Source organism: Macrobrachium nipponense, chromosome 49, assembly GCF_015104395.2.
Source record: "Macrobrachium nipponense isolate FS-2020 chromosome 49, ASM1510439v2, whole genome shotgun sequence".
Taxonomy (NCBI): Eukaryota; Metazoa; Arthropoda; class Malacostraca; order Decapoda; family Palaemonidae; genus Macrobrachium; species Macrobrachium nipponense.
Window position 1 is genome coordinate 8,045,683 of NC_087224.1, and position 15,959 is coordinate 8,061,641.

A 15,959-nucleotide genomic window follows, 5' to 3' on the forward strand; every position below is an offset into this window, starting at 1 on the left:
ATCTGAGAGGACTAGCCCCACTATTATCTTGCGTCTCTCGGCACTACTGTCAAACCGAGTCAAGCACGAATGCAACATAATAAGACATATTCTTCATTTTTCTCTTTACATATTACACGTATTTAAAATCTGAAAGCACCAGCGTATTCAGGGTGATTTCATTGTTTTAAAAACACAAGATTTCATTTTTATCTTGATCTCGTGAATTATGCAAAATCCGATGAGAAATAAAACAGGTATAAAGAATGAAATGTTTCTTCCCTTCTACTCGTTGTAACCTTCCTTTGTATTTTAACTTATTGATTTCAGAAAAGATTCATTAATTGTACATTTAATACTGAATCCTTTGGTATGACCAAAACTTTCCTATCTTTTGTAAAACGTGAGATAAATGAAGAAATGTAAACATATTGCTAGTTTTCTAAGCTACAAACGAAAATATGACCCGCTGAGCGAGCAGTCTGCCTCCCGCTACCAGCCAATCAGAGGCCGCCAAACAAATGTCTCGTAGGCGCAAGAATCTACCTTAAATGAATCGACTATAGTAGTGGATTAAGGGCTTCACTGTTTTCAAACACAATTCTGTTTACTTAAGGTAGTGAGTGGGCAAAAACTGAATTGTACTTCTACTGTGACACATCAATCCTATTCTGGAGCGACAAATTGACTTAACACTAAGTGAAGTTACAACTGCTGCTCACATTATGCATGTTTACCTTCAATAAAGATAGAAGATATGGAGCTACTTCTCATGCACTAGCCTATCCAATACATCACAGAGGACCTTGTGTTCTCTAACTAAGTTTCTAAAAAATCACAACACAAAAGGTTAACTTTGCCTCTTCCAGGCTTAACCTTCACAAATATATTCTAGGTTTTCTAAAACCACAACACAAAAAGTTAACTTAGCCTTCAAGCTTAACCATTGGCAAAGACAGCTAGGTTTTCTAAAACCACAAAACAAAAGGTTGATTTTGCCTCTTTCAGGCTTAACCTTTGACCAAGACACCTATGTTTCCTAAAACCACAAAAACAAAGGTTAACTTAGCCTATTCCAGGATTAACCATTGACAAAGATGTTCAAGGTTTCTAAAAGGATGATAAAAATGTTCTAGGTTTAACCTATCTGATTAAACTTTTAATATTTAATAAGGCCCCGCAAAGGATATAGAAGAATTTCCTCGTTCTTCCCCACTAAGGGGTTACATTGGAATTCTTACAGGGCACTGTAAAGCATAGCCTTAACATCAACCTCAGCTCTAAGGCAGAAAACTACAATAGCATTCCTTTTACACCAGCTTAAAGAAGGGGGCTGACAACTTATTAACTGTTGCTAGTGCTAAATAAAAGGTTTCATAGTAATTTCAGATAAAGTTTAAACCTGCATTTAAACTCCAGAGAGACTGATATAGAGATGAAGGGGCTTCAACCTCAACACCTTACAGTGCTGGTCTTCAGCAAGAGCTAAAAGTACTTGATACAATACTGAGAAAATGATGGAACATATGGAACAATAAATTTGGAAGTAGACAGTGAAAAGTCTTATTATCTCTAAACAGAAAACATTGACATCTACAAGGTTCCAGGTGCTAAAAATTCCTCTAGATTGGCACTCTCAGTGATACACAGACCACTGCTTCTGACCCCAGGCCATGGCAGTTATAAATTAAGGACAGATCCTAAGATAACTTGAAAATCTTATTATTGGGAGAGGACATTCTAACATCTCCAAGTAGTTAAGGAGATACCTAAGTTAATGGAAGTGTATGGAATTGTGTAAGAGTTGATTTCCACTTAATGGAAGAATGAGACATCTACTGAGAGCGTTGGAAATTCTGAAAATCATTTGCCCTGAACTACAAGGGCTCTACAGGAGTCACTAAGCAATTCTTGAACTTGAAATTGCTCAATAGTATTCAGAGTAGACACGAGGGGCAGGCCTATGAGTCTGAATTAGGTAAAATTTAAGGAAACATCCACTGCTCAAGCCTAAGGACAATCAAAGAAGTAGTAATCATTCGGATGTTCCTGTTCATCTACATGCTAGTAAGTCTAAATGAGTGCTCCTTAAATCCCACACCAAGTGCCAAACGTACGGATGTAAAGGCCCTTGTAGACAGTTGTTCTTCCTGAATCCCCAATTGCCAAAACACTGTCCTTCCACAGATTGAATGATCAAACCAATATGTTGTTTCATTTCACTCAAAGCAGCAAACTTCCAACAAAGACACTGTTTCTGACCAGGAATAAACCTGCTAAGCATTCTGATGTCTTTCCATTGCCCTGACATCTAAAAAGTTTTACAGTCTAGTGTTGACCATTCTATGCTGCATGAAAGTATAATGACACTAGTTAAACTCTTTGTGTTGCATGACAGAGGGAAAAGACCAAAACCTGGACTTAGGTTTAGGAACAAAAGGACAATTCTTGGTTACAGAGTCCCTCCTACAGTCCTGGAGTCAAAGATGGTTCTGGATTACTTACAAATTTAATGAAAGTTATTTGTGAGTCATAAATCTTATGGTGAAACTGTACACTAATAGAGCATGATTATCTGAAAAAATCCCCAGTGAGGCCATGTTTCCTAATGAAGAAAAGTCCTTACCATATAGGAAGTTTCCTTCAGGCCTGAAAGTCTTCAAGAAGCACATGCCTATTCACCTTGATCGACAACCATGCATAATTAAGTATCATCCCCACATCACTGGATAAGAATGGGGATATAGAGAATTAAAAATATAATGCATAGAAATTGGGCCAGAAGAAGCAACAGGTCTTTGGCCTTTGGAATACTGTTGACAGAGTTGGCCAACTTGAATCACTGATTCAGTAGAAGTGTCTTGCTCCTTAAGTCAAGTCGACACCATCTACCAATGGGCAACAAGTCCCTGACAAAACTTATAGAGGGCTGCACGCTAACCCAAAGTGCATAGAACAGTAATACCTTCTTGTAAAAACACCTTGAAGGAACTTGCATAACTGTGGATGTATGGTAAGTGGAATACATTCTGCATGTGTACCACAAGTCTGACCGTTCTTTGGCAAGGCACTAAAACCATGCTAGAAAACCAACAAGTATGTGCACAGACACTTCCTGTTATTCAGTCTCCAAACGTCCAAGAATATCTCCAATTACTTTTGGAACTCGTCGCAAAGAATACCCTTGGACCATTATTCCTTCTATATACAATCTCCTACTAAAAAGAGACTTATGAGAGATTTCTGCTGAAGACAAATGAAGCTATGAGGGAGATTAAACTAGTGGAGGACAACCAAAAAAGAATCACAACTGCCCTTCACCATCTCCACCATGTAAGGTACTGGTCCCAAGTTTCTCCATGCAACTTAGGAGGTTGCAACTGTCCATATCCCAGAACTTGAGTCTGCACTTATCCCTGAAAGGTATAAAACAAGACTATCAATAGATAATCCCTTATCGCCTTAAACCGAGCTGCATAATCAGACAAGAAGTGAAAGTGTTCTCACTTCTTCCAAACCGAGTGAGTATAAGCATGAGGACATTACCCTGCAGTATCAGAGATGAGTTACTTGTCTTCTTCACTAAAACTACCACTGGCAACAAACCCTAAAGCTGGCTTCACAAACTTGCTGGGTTAGCGCCTCCACCTCTCTAAGCAGTCACAGAGAGAAGACAACGTAGCTAAGTAAAAGGTAACAACTCACAAGCTAGGCTGAAACTATCAGCATGTCTGTCAGTCTCGAGTTCATTTCCCCACAGGAAAGAGAAAGAAAGTGAACCTCCTACTAAAGACAATTAAAGGACCAGTAAGCGTTTGTATGGCAGGAGGCAGTCTTCGGCTCGCCGCGACTTTAAAAGACACAAAACGACAAACCAAGGCAGACCTAAAGTGAGATTTGTGCATCAGAGGACGAGAAAAGTTACGAAATGCTCTCTAATAGGAGAAAGCGTTGGTTCTCTTCTCCAATATTTAGAGCGCCCCGAAATACACTAAGACAAGCAAGACATTCTCTATGTGGCCTCTTTCCTCAACAAAATGAGGATACAGCAAAGCTTACTGTGTAACAAACGCCGACCAGCCTGAACGAGTTCCTCCAACTCCATTTCAAAATCTTCTTCCACCAGCGGGTGACAGGAGGAGACCCTTGGCGACAGAAAGCGACACTTGTCGATAAGAGGTGACAGCAACCGAGTTCTGTAACACATCAACCATGACTCGATGAAAGGAAGACAGTTTAAGCGACTCAGGACTCGGCCAAGTCCGCACAAGTCAACTACGTCTACACGAGTCTAGAACATCCACACGTGTCAACTGAGGGAAAGAAAATGAGGCTCCAAAACATGGGAAAGATTGGGAGGCGGTGGGAGAGGAGTTACGACGACTCTCCCGCCTCGTCCGAAAACGAACGTACCTACTTGAAAGCATTCCTACAAGAAACTTTGTTAGAAAGCTCTGAAGCTAGAATAATATTTAACTTGGAGAGAACTTTAGATACTACAGACAGTGTATTGTTATTATGGCGGTTTTACATTGCATGGAATCACTGGTTATTCACCTACAGGACCAACGGCTTTACATGACTTCCGAACCACGTCGAGAGTTAACTTCTATCAACAGAAATACACATCACTGATCCCAAAGTGGAATGCCCAAGAATTGAACTCATGGCCACCGAGGTGGCAGGCCAAGACCATACCAATCATGCCACTGAGGCGTTCTACAGACAGTGTAGACTTGAGAGAAACACTAATTGAGGCAGAAGCAAGAGATATGCCAATAGCCGAAGAGAAAGCAGGCAAAGAATGAATACAACCATTACGAAGAAAGAGGAATATGCTAGCAGACGAGAATTTAGAATAACCAAAAACATGAGAGAGATAAACAGTAGACTGAGTTGACATATCTAAATGTGTTAAAACTCACTACAGATACATTATCATCTCAATAAAATGACAATTTGTCGAAAATTGCATTTTTCCTAACTATACAAACCTGAGGTCCTTTAACAATAGGAAGTAGCTAGCGGCAGCTGGAACGGTCGTAAGCTTCGAACAAGGGGAGAACGGTAGTTAACTGCTTGTCCGACGTCGGCGCGCGACGGGAGGTAAACAAATCACTTTTGCTTTTGGCCCATGCAAAATACGCAGAGTGAGGGTGGCATGAGGAGGACTATGTAAAGGACCTCGGTTTGTATAGTTAGGAAAAATGCAATTTTCGACAAATTGTCATTTGTTTCCGATACGTAATACAAACCATCGGTCCTTTAACAAAAGGAAGACTCCTTCTTGGTGGGAGGAATCTGAGTCTTTTGATGAACAGACTGGTGTTCGTCCATCCCTGGAATGTCTCCCTGGTCGTAAGAGCGAGGGAGGGATCCAAGCCTCTGTCCGATTGATCGGGGTGTGCACCGCAGGATCAATGGTCAGACCTCTGGGCCGAGTACTAAGAGAGAGGCAAGCGTATTTCTTCGTGCCAGCAAGCAAGAACTTGTTCCTGTTTGCAAGAGGCAACATAAGTATGGGTTGTCTCAAGCTGGCATCCACTTCCTCCCCTTGTTGGAGGAAGTGGTGGATATACGACTCCTATCCTAGTGAAAGGGATAGGATGGGGCTCTGTTGAGTAGCTCACCTGCATCTTGTCCTTATCCAGCAGGGTGACGACCGTGTCCCTCTAACCACCAGGTAGAGGGGAAGAAAAAGATGGGAAGAGGAGCCAGTCACACTCTCATTCACTCATCCATTCTTACGTCACACCAGGATCGATGCTGTTTTCAGCCTGCGAGTGGTCTGGGTTCGCTACACAACGCGTTGAGCAGCCACCACGGGTCCCAAGGAAAAGGATCCAAGGACCTGTGGCAATATCCCGAAGGTAGAAGGAAGGGCATGTGGTCTGGTTAGACCAGACCCCTGCCTTCAGTACCTGCGCCACGGAGAAGTTCTTGCGGACAAGGCAGCATCTCCTTCGCATCGAAGGCGGTGAAGTCCATTAGGGAGGGGATTGTGAACGACTCGAACCAATCGTCAGGGACCGAAGGGTTCTGAGTCTTCGCTACGAAGTTCGGTACGAAATCGAGCGTCACGGATCCCCATCCCTGGATGCTTGACTTCGCAGGAGAAGTCATGCAGTTCCTCAGAGGAAAAGGAAATAGTCGCATGACCTATCCCTCTTCTCTACTTCGGTGATGTCCAGTACCCATACTGGTCTGTCCGTTTGCCACGAAGTCTCTCGCATCCTCCTATCCCCATGCAGCGAAGTTCTCGGTAGTGGATAGGACACCGACACTCCATGGTGGTGTCAATGGTATGGGTACTGTGACAAGCTATTAAAACGAAGTAATGACTGCTCTGTAACAACCGAACTAAGTCAACAGCGTAGTTTGTAACTGACTCGGGCGCTCTGACAGCTGCCGACTGACTGCGTTCGGTAAAAGGCAAGTTGTCCAAAGCATCCGAGTAAAGTCACGTGACCTTCGCCTTTAAGGGTTATACCGAGAGACCAAACAATACTGTATTTGTTTTGTTTTTCACCAATGCCGGACAGCGAGGTGATGATTCTCTTAAGGCATGTGCCCAACAGGCGAAAGTCAATTGCCTTCTAGAGACCGAGGTCCCTGAAGGCAAAACAATCTCATGGTTGTTGAATCTCAGCTAAGGAGAAACAACACTATGTACCGTTGAGACGAAGGTAGATATTGAATGCAACCTACTCTTCACAGACGAATCGAGAGAAGGATTCTCAAGATTCATAACTGTGCTTACAAATGACTGAAAACGCTAACCGCTATTTCAGAGCGGTGAGAAGTCGTAGTTGCAATGAAAGCGGGGCGTTCTTCAGTAATGAAAACACAGGGAAAGAAGCCGCCTGAAGACTGCTTCTCATGGGCTGAACATTTGGAAGTAGAGCTGTCAGGTCGGAGATGAGGCGATGTCTTCTGACACATCTTGTAATTCGGGTTGAACAATGAACAATTGTACACCTACGAATACGAGATATTTTGAAGACAAACTCAGATGTCTGCAAAATCATTCGCATTATCGCAGTGCGATGCAGCGGGAGGCTTGTACAGACTTCTGTTACCGTGCGGTAAACAGAAATGATGAAAGAGTCCAAGAGATATCTCTGTTGAAAATTCTCGCAATGTCGAAGGCGATGGAATCTAGCGTCACAGCAGTAAGATGGTCCCTTCATTATGCGAGAATCCCGGTTAATCAGAGACCTAAGTCCATGATTGTTGGGCAGAGATACGGTTCGGTAGTCAATCAAATGCAGGGCAGAGAGAGACATAACTGAACGCCCATCTCGGAGGCCCAGCTGATACTGAGCTGCTATCAGGCAGTTCAATACGCAGTAGTTGAGCCTGAGCTCTCGCTGACTCGTCATCCTGAGTTGCCAGGTAATTCCATTATTCCACGAAGGAATGGCGTTCGGCTAGAACTACCGAGCATATAAGATATGCTCGAGCAATTATATTTAGGCGAAACGAATTTCGGTAAATATAAAAGTTGAAATGGTGTTGTCGTGACAAAACCATAAGTATATAAAATTGAAACTGAAAACTCCTGGGAGGTTGCAGGCAACCCCGAGTTGCAGTTCAATTAGAATACTTCTTTTCTAAGTCGCAATCCGTAGATAAACTAGGATATGCACCTACCCCTCGGACAAATTAACTGCTTAGTAGAATCATGTCGCGAGGTTAATATACGTAGTATATTTGTAGGATTCTGAACAACGATCTCCATCCTAAATTCTTTCCTTCAAGAAAACAAAATAAGGATTGGAGATCGACCACCTTCGATCTCTATCAAAAGAGAGAGAATAAGAGAAGTCTTCCTCGAAGGAAAGCTTCAATGGTGAACAGATACTAAGATGATAGTTTCAAGCCAAACTGGATATTCCCGTCCGATCTTCTCTATTCCAGGTTGGTCGCCTACTGTGAGATAGTTTCTTTCAGCAGCAGTCTTCTTCCCAATGCTAGAAATTCCAGGAATTCGAGCATAGGCGAGGTTCCCGATTATCGTGTAACATATCGCGGATTCTCGTCTCGCTCACTTTGGACCGTGGTCTCGCCTAAGTGTTTGGAGATCGTAAACAACTCGAACACTCTGAATGCGCTAGAAATTCCGTAGAATTCTAAGCAGTCTGCGAAACCCCCACCGAATTCGTCAAACAATATCGGCTGGTGGTCCTCTCGATTCCCGTGTAGAAATCGAGAATGGGGCAGGATCCCTCCTCAACGACCGGGGTCTTACGTCAGGTAGGACCCGAAGGTCCCCCCGGTAGCGGATCCCGAACGTGGGATCCTACAGAGAAATCTCTGTAGGATCCCTCCCCTTTCCCTCGTATCCGGTAAGGAGAGGGGAAGGGAATTGGAATAGGAATTGGAGTACTCCGCTGTCCCGCCTTCCCAGTGGAACTAGCAGTTGGAGAAGAGTAGGAGCAGCCGGCCTCTCAGAGTCTGGGAAAACGTATCGTCAGGAGAAGGAGAAAACGTTTTCCCGCGGAGGGTTACGAACTCTCACTGTAGGTAAGGGTCTGCCGCTACTGTGAACTCGTCTGGGTGGGGCTGATCGACACCTGACAGGAGAGAGCCGATACCGTCCTCCGACTCATTCCAGTCCTCGTCGAGGTCGAAACCTCTCAGGAGGACCGAAGGAGTATTTAAATACGGTGTCCGAAGACACGTAGAAACGCCGCTGTCGCAGGTAGAGAGATGGAAGTAGCTTGATCGACCGGCCAGAATGAGAGAGCCTTCTTGTCCGGAGACGAGAGACTCTGGTTCGAGACAGAATCGGCAGCTCCGATCGCGGCAGACCCACCGGGTTTGGGTTCCCTCTCGGGCCCCAAAACGACTCGAGCAGAGACGTAGGCTCTGCTGGTGGGAGCGGCAATCCTTCCGCAAGGTCATTATGGCTGACGAATCAGCTTAATGACTTCTGCAAATTCCTCTGTATCTCGGGAGTAACCGCGTCTTGCGGAGTAGGACCGTCCAGTCCCTCCAGCAAGAACAGATCCCGAGATACTCCTCCTTCAGAAGGAGGAACAGCGGCAGACCCCTGACGGTCGCCTCCAGCTACTTGCGCGTATGTCCTGGTCGGTCCTAGAACCGTGCCTGGTCCATACGGCGTCATAGCGGGATCGCAAGCGGCGCACCTCTCGCGATCACTCATAGGTACCTCGCTCCTCCCGGTGTAGCCCGAGGAGGTTGAAGGTACAGGAGAGGCAGACCTGACGCTCCCCCCTAGCTCGCTGGCAGGACCAGCGTGCTTGGAGGGACTGCTGCTGATCGTCAACCCGCGGTGGCGATCGAGCAGCAGGCTAGCCTTGCCGCTCGCCTGGGGCGAGAGGCTCGGCTGAGAACGTCGACGCTGATCTCTAGCGTCAGGCGAGCTGTTGCTGGTTACCGTCTCCGCCCGGTCCCGATGGGAGCGGCGTCAGGTTACCTGCTAGGCTTGCTGTCGCGGTGAGACCGGCGAGCGTCCTCTCGGCGCGTCGAGCCGCTGGTACCAGCCGTGGCTGGTACCGACGGCCGCGGGACCCCTTCCTCGCCTCAACCCGTGGCTGGTCAGCGACCGTCACGTCAACCCGAGCAGCCAGCTGGTCGCTGCGAGAGCGTCCACTGGCCTGGCGAGAGTCGTCTGCACGACTCTCGCCAGTCTTCTGCTCCGCGCTTCGGTCTTGACGGCGAGTGAGCTCGGGTGTCAAGACTTTGGCTGGACGGTCTCCCGCGGGCCGTCCACTCGGTACTTCTCGCTAACGAGAAGCCGAGGCGGATCCTGGTTTAGCGGCAGAACCGCTAGAACCAGGCGAGGAAGTGCCAGCCGAAGCTGGTACTCCTCTGGTCCCCGTCTTCTTCTCCTTGGTAGAAGAAGAGACGGGGCCCTGTTTCCCGAGGGATCAGGAGGAACCAGCAGAAGAGCTCCCCGAATCGCCGGAGCGAGACGGGCCCTTAGAAAGTCCCGAAGGAGCCTTCTTAGGGGGGAAAACCCGGGTTACCAGCTGGTCGCTGCAAGAGCGGCCGCTGGCCTGGCGAGAGTCACCTGAGCGGCTCTCACCAGCCTTCTGCTCCGTGCCGCGTCTTGGCGCCGAGCGAACTTTGGCGCCGAAACTTGGCTGCACGGTCTCCCCCGAGGGAGAAACGTACACTCGGGATCTCTCGCGAACGAGAGACCGAGCCGGATCCTGGCGTAGCGGCATCGCCGCTAGCACCAGGCGAGGAAGTACCAGAGCTAACCGATACTCCTCTGGTCCCCGTCTACCTCTTCCTTACGGAAGGAGGGGAGACGGGGCCCCGCTCCCGAAGGAGCAGGAGGACCAGCAGAAGGACCCCCCGTCCCACCGGGGTTGGGAACGGGCCCTTAGAAGTTCCCGAAGGAGAACTTGCTTAGGGTAGGGGGAAGGCAGCCTTCTTCTTCTTCGGCTTATGGGCCTTAGAAAGTCGAAGGGAAGAAGGAGGAAGAGGCAGCAGCAGACGATGAAGACGAAGATGACAGCTTCCTCTTCTTCCTCTTTCCTCGTCGCTCACTCAGGACAGTCGTCAGGTCCTCCATCCAGGCCGGAGCCGGGGCTATTGCCAAAGCAACATGGCCGGACTGCACCTGTACCGGAAGGACCTGGGACTGGGGAAGACACACCGTGGGCAGGACCAGCATGGACAGGCTCAGGAACCAGGAGCGACAGGAACAGCAACCAGCTCAGGAGCGGCAGGAACAGCGGCAGCGGTAGACCCAGAAGGACAGCCAAGCCAACAGCGGGAATCACATCAGCGGCAGGTACGGCAGGCCCAGCGATCGCCTCGTAGAATCATCGACAGCCAACGGGAACCTGGTACTGGCGGCCGGTCCAGGGGCGAGCTGCTGGAACAGCGGAAGTCTGGGGCAGGCAACACGAAGAAAACAGGCGGCGGCGGCAACCCCCCCTCGTACGGCGGCGGCCCAGTAGCGGCAGACGGCGTCACCGACACAGCATGGGGAGTGTAGACCAGGAGGGGGGGGGAGCAGCATAAGCGGCCGTGGTAGTAGTGGGAGACCGCCCCATACCTCGCTAGACGCTGCAGCAGCCCGTGGATGCTAGGCAAGCCCTGCCGCCGCGGTGGTCCATACCTGTCCAAGGTCGTCTCCCACGGATGTAGCACCTGCGGTAGCATAGATAGATTAGTAAGAGGGGTTCCCTCACGCACGGGGGGGAAGACATGCCCCACCCCCCTGAACGCAAGGAAGGACCCCCACAAATACAAAATACAACGAAAAGAAGCTGAGCGGGGGGCAGGAAGGAAGACGAAGAATCGGATACCAAGGGAGTCGCGGGAGAGCTTTCCGACGACTTCCTGGCAGACCTTCGCTTCCTACCCCCGCACAGCAGTGAAAAGTAATATGAAAATGAAACAGAATACTGCCCTTGCGATTCACTTCATAGAACTTAAAGGGAAAAAGATCAATTCCCGGGTAAGAACGGAAACTTGATCCAAAAATAATTGATGCTATCATAAAAATTATATATATGAAAATGAAACAGAATACTGCACTTGCGATTTCACTTTCACAGAAAATAATCGTAAGGATCATTCCCGGTAAGAGCGAAAATTGATCCAAATTAAATTTATGCAAATAAATAATGAAAATGAAAAGAATACTGTATTGCGAATCCACTTTCATTGCATTTTATCATACAAAATAAAAGGCTCGTGCCGAGCGCAATCACGCTCTCGTAACGAACGCACAGGGCAAAAATATAATGAAAAAAAAAGTACTTACATTTTTCAATTACACACTTTCGCCCAAAAAAAATACATGACTCGGCGCGAGCGCGCGCGCCCTCGGCACCGAGACATAATTCAAGGGTTCAATTTATGAAAAGAGAGGAAAACGCCGCATCTACGGCGATAGCTCCATGTTGGTTCATAATTAAGTAATGAAAATGAAAACAGTGTACTTACAGTTTCATTTTCAAGTCAAACAAACCATTAGTAGAAAACACAATATAAACAAAGCATACGACGATGAAGCGGGCAGAGAGCGATGACGAACACGTCCTTCACACCCGCGGCCGAAAGCAAAAGTGATTTGTTTACCTCCGCCGCGCGACTGTCGGACAAGCAGTTAACTACCGTTCTCCCCTTGTTCGAAGCTTACGACCGTTCCAGCTGCCGCTAGCTACTTCCTATTGTTAAAGGACCGATGGTTTGTATTACGTATCGGAACAAATGTCTCTCCCTATATTATATATTATTAAACCTATGCATGCTAACACCTCAAACTAGGTGTTGAAGATGGCAGAATGCGCCTACGGAGTGAGCATTAATGCTTACCGAGACGATCCTTATGCGAACGCTTTAACTGTCCTTAGGCGATCGCTTTAACGGTCCTTTGGCAAACGCTTAAAACGAGATTCAGACCATGAAAAGGGTGAAGTAGGTATTGGAGGGCACAGAACCCCATTGTCCAAAGAACCAACCCGGTTCCTTGGCAGCGGACATTACCAACTTTCGCAGGGCAGTCATAGGCTAGGGCTCCGTACAGACGAGGGCACCAACACCTTACTTCTAACAGGGAACATGAAAAAGAGCGCACACTATGGAGGGATTTGGAATGTTTCCATCAGGAACTCAGTTCAACTTGTATTAGAACTAAAAATAGATTTAATGTAATGTTCTAACATCTCGTTACGCTTTTCCTGAACTGAATGGGGAGCAGAAGGAGGAGCTACAAAGGAACTCAATACCAGCCCTACCAAAATGCCGTCTGAGTAGGGATAGTTGCAGATGTAGGGACACTAAGTAGGATAGAACTGACAGGTTCAAGTCCTGACCTAACTAATAGCTTTTGCAATCTATTAGTATGCATAAATTTCTAAGAACAATTCCCTAGTAGTTCCAAGATCTCACTCTGTACTCTTGCAAGTACAAACCGACTGTTGATCTACTTCCAATTTCAACATCTTGGTTACACCAAAACAGTTTTCAACCTCGACACATGGCAAGTTTCTAACAAAATTAGATAATAACACTTCTCTTCAGCTCTTGAAGGAATATGAAAATGATTCAAGACAATGTCTAAGGATCATCTTTAGAAAATGACCAAAGGAACCCAGTGTCCCCCAAAAAGCACCACCAGCTCTCCTCTTCCTCACCTCATTTGGTCATGTGTAGTGTCTATGGTAACGTTTGCTGACACGTCATGCGGAGCATGCAAGCCCATATCACTTCTACTGGCTCTGCCATCCAGAGGTACCACTAAAAGATCTGCTCCGCCACGTCCTCCCAAAGCCGACGATGGAGTTGGAGATATTGATGCTAAACTAGACGATAATGATGACGACGTCACCACCTGAAATGGATGCTCTATTAAAAAACAGTGACAAGTAAAATTCTTCATGCATTTGTTCACCTTTTCAAGTTGGAGACATGACAATTCTTTAAAAACATAATTATAAACTAACATATCCTGATTCTACCCTAAAATTGTGTATACTACATACTATAATCAGATTATTTCAGAAGCTTTACCTCTGACTTGAATGGGCTAGTTACAGGAGAAGACCCAACTCGAACAATGACACTCTTGATGGAACGAGTCGGCGCAGAGTCAGTGGAGTAGGAGGACAAGGCACTATTACTAGGCTCACCAATGCCCCCACTTAAACTACTCCCTGTGCGTCTTGGGGAAACAATGATTGGAGCTCTTTCCTGAGAAGTTTCGCCACTATCCTCACTCAAATCTTCGTCCTAGAAACAGAGCAACCATAGGTCAGGTAACTAATCAGAAAGACATGAACTGAAATCTAAAGGAAAGTCTACTAATGTCTGACTTCAACCTAATTTTAGTTTTAAATACCAGTAAAAGGTGATTCAACACAACATTCTGAATCATATTCAAAATAATAAATAGAAATCATTTATGTGATTCCATAACTACTAGTTGTGATAGTAGTAACTAACAATTTTTCTAAACATGCAGGCACAGTTATAACATACTTTTAAATCTCTAACTGGTCCAGAGGTATATACAGATAAGTCCGTTGGCTGGGGGTCCAAGGTTCGTGTGGAACCCAGCATGTGTGCATATGACTGTTGTGGAATTGGTGGATAAGGGCCAACCATATGCAAGTTGTCCAACACCCCCAGACGAGAGAGTGGGGTATCTAATGGCGTTCTTGTACCATGGCCTGGGGAAAAAAAAGCAAATTTAAACAGAATACTCATTACCAAACATGAAATAGAAGTATCATGTAATGCCATAAGAAGTATCATGTAATGCCATACCCATGAATTATAAAACATGACTACTTTAAACTCACTGGCATTGTAGGTATGTGTGCGGGGAATGCCAAAGAGTTCCTCTCTCCTGGCATTGGGTTGCAGAAGATGTGGCTTATCTGCCAAAGGTAAAGCTTCTTGTAACGGGGTACTGAAGACATCTGCACTCTGGGACCCCAAACAGAGTGTTGACTGTGATCTCTGAAGGCAAAGAAATATCATATTTTAGAAAAAGAATGCATGTTTCATATTTCATGTTACATATGTCATACTTTAAAAAGATCAAAGGTAAAAACTTGCAACACTGATAAAATATTTTAGCTTGGATGACAAATTTCATAAACTTAAATTAAAATATAATAAAAACAATCTGCTAAGGTAAAAACTACACATTAAAATAATCACTGATCATTCCTAAACACAGCAGCACTGTCATGCAATTTTTTGTCTCCCAACACTTATAATGAAAACCTACGTAGCAGTTCCTTCTACTTCAAATCTGGTGCCTGATTGAAATTTCCAGAGTACTTGCAAACTTCTCAACAAACAATCTCTAAACCAGTATCTAGATACACTTCCCCTTGTCTAAAACCCACACAGCTCTTCCCAATTCAACACTTGGTTGCTGTCTTACTTTCTCAAAGTTTCAATATACACCTTAACTTTACTTTCGCTAATGATTTCCTCCCCTGGAATGTTCATCTGAGACTGAAAAGAGGTGACTACTCAACAAAATGAGTATGAAGAATTCATGCAATTTTAAGAGTATTTTTACAGGGTCAGCCTTTTCAAGAAAATATAGTGTCACCCCAACTTAACAGACAGGGTTGGGGGGGGGGGGGGGGCAATCTATCCCTTTGGTTCCCATCTGGCATTTATTAGTAATCATCATCCAATTCACCGAGTATTGATTTACTTAATATCAAATTCTGATATACATATATTGGAATAGTATGGTGATTTGGGCATAGAGCCAAACACTGGGACCCACAAGGTCATTCATCCCTATATATCTGCATATTGTTTCCTAACATGATGTGCAAAGAGGAAAGTGTTGGTTCTGTGTGCCCTTTTGCCTATTCACCATCCACCCTCACAGAACAGGCACAGCCAGGAAAGCGTTAAGTCAACACCGAGGTGTCTGTTCACCCTCCAACTTAACAGACACACCAGAGAGCCTGCCTAATCAACTGTCTGATAAGCCTATCATACCAGATTTCTCCTGCTAGTACAAAATATTTATAATCATTTCTAACAAACTCAGCGTGGTCTGTTAAGTAAAGAAATCTACTGAGAATTAAAATCCTGCCTTACCTGGAAAAACACATGCTTTCTCCCTCTTGAATTGGATAAATTAGAATCTTCGTCTGCAGATTCACTGTCACCTGCTGATGGTGTGATGGAAGGCAAGTCATCTATGTCATCCTCATTTTCATTCTCATCACGTTCCCACGAGAACCCTGTGCATTCCGCTCCTCCCGAGTCAACGTGAGCATTACTGTCACTCTCGCAGCAGCGGATATAACTGATAAGTGCATCGAATACATATGCTGTGAAAAACAAAAGATAGAGAGTTACTCACAATGAAATATCAGGAAATTATACCCTAACAGAAACTAAAACTTAATTCTCGTCACAACAAGTGCACCAACTAAAAAAAAAAAGTCCTGATAAAAACAAAAATAAAGAAGTCCTGAAAAAATCAAACTCAACTTGCCTCCATTCCA

At 45.6% G+C, this 15,959-nt stretch overlaps 1 protein-coding gene across 5 annotated transcripts in view; it reads right to left on the bottom strand.

Moving 5' to 3' along the window:
• Positions 1-15,959, bottom strand: part of LOC135205300 (E3 ubiquitin-protein ligase UBR5-like) — a 122,600-nt gene that overhangs the window by 12,807 nt on the left and 93,834 nt on the right. For all 5 annotated transcript variants that reach the window (XM_064235714.1, XM_064235713.1, XM_064235712.1 and 2 more), the window contains exons 24-28: positions 15,547-15,782; positions 14,274-14,433; positions 13,951-14,141; positions 13,483-13,701; positions 13,107-13,303 (exon numbers count right to left, since the gene is read on the bottom strand). In XM_064235714.1, the coding sequence (XP_064091784.1) occupies positions 13,107-13,303; positions 13,483-13,701; positions 13,951-14,141; positions 14,274-14,433; positions 15,547-15,782 (1,003 nt within the window). The remainder of the gene's footprint in view (positions 1-13,106; positions 13,304-13,482; positions 13,702-13,950; positions 14,142-14,273; positions 14,434-15,546; positions 15,783-15,959) is intronic.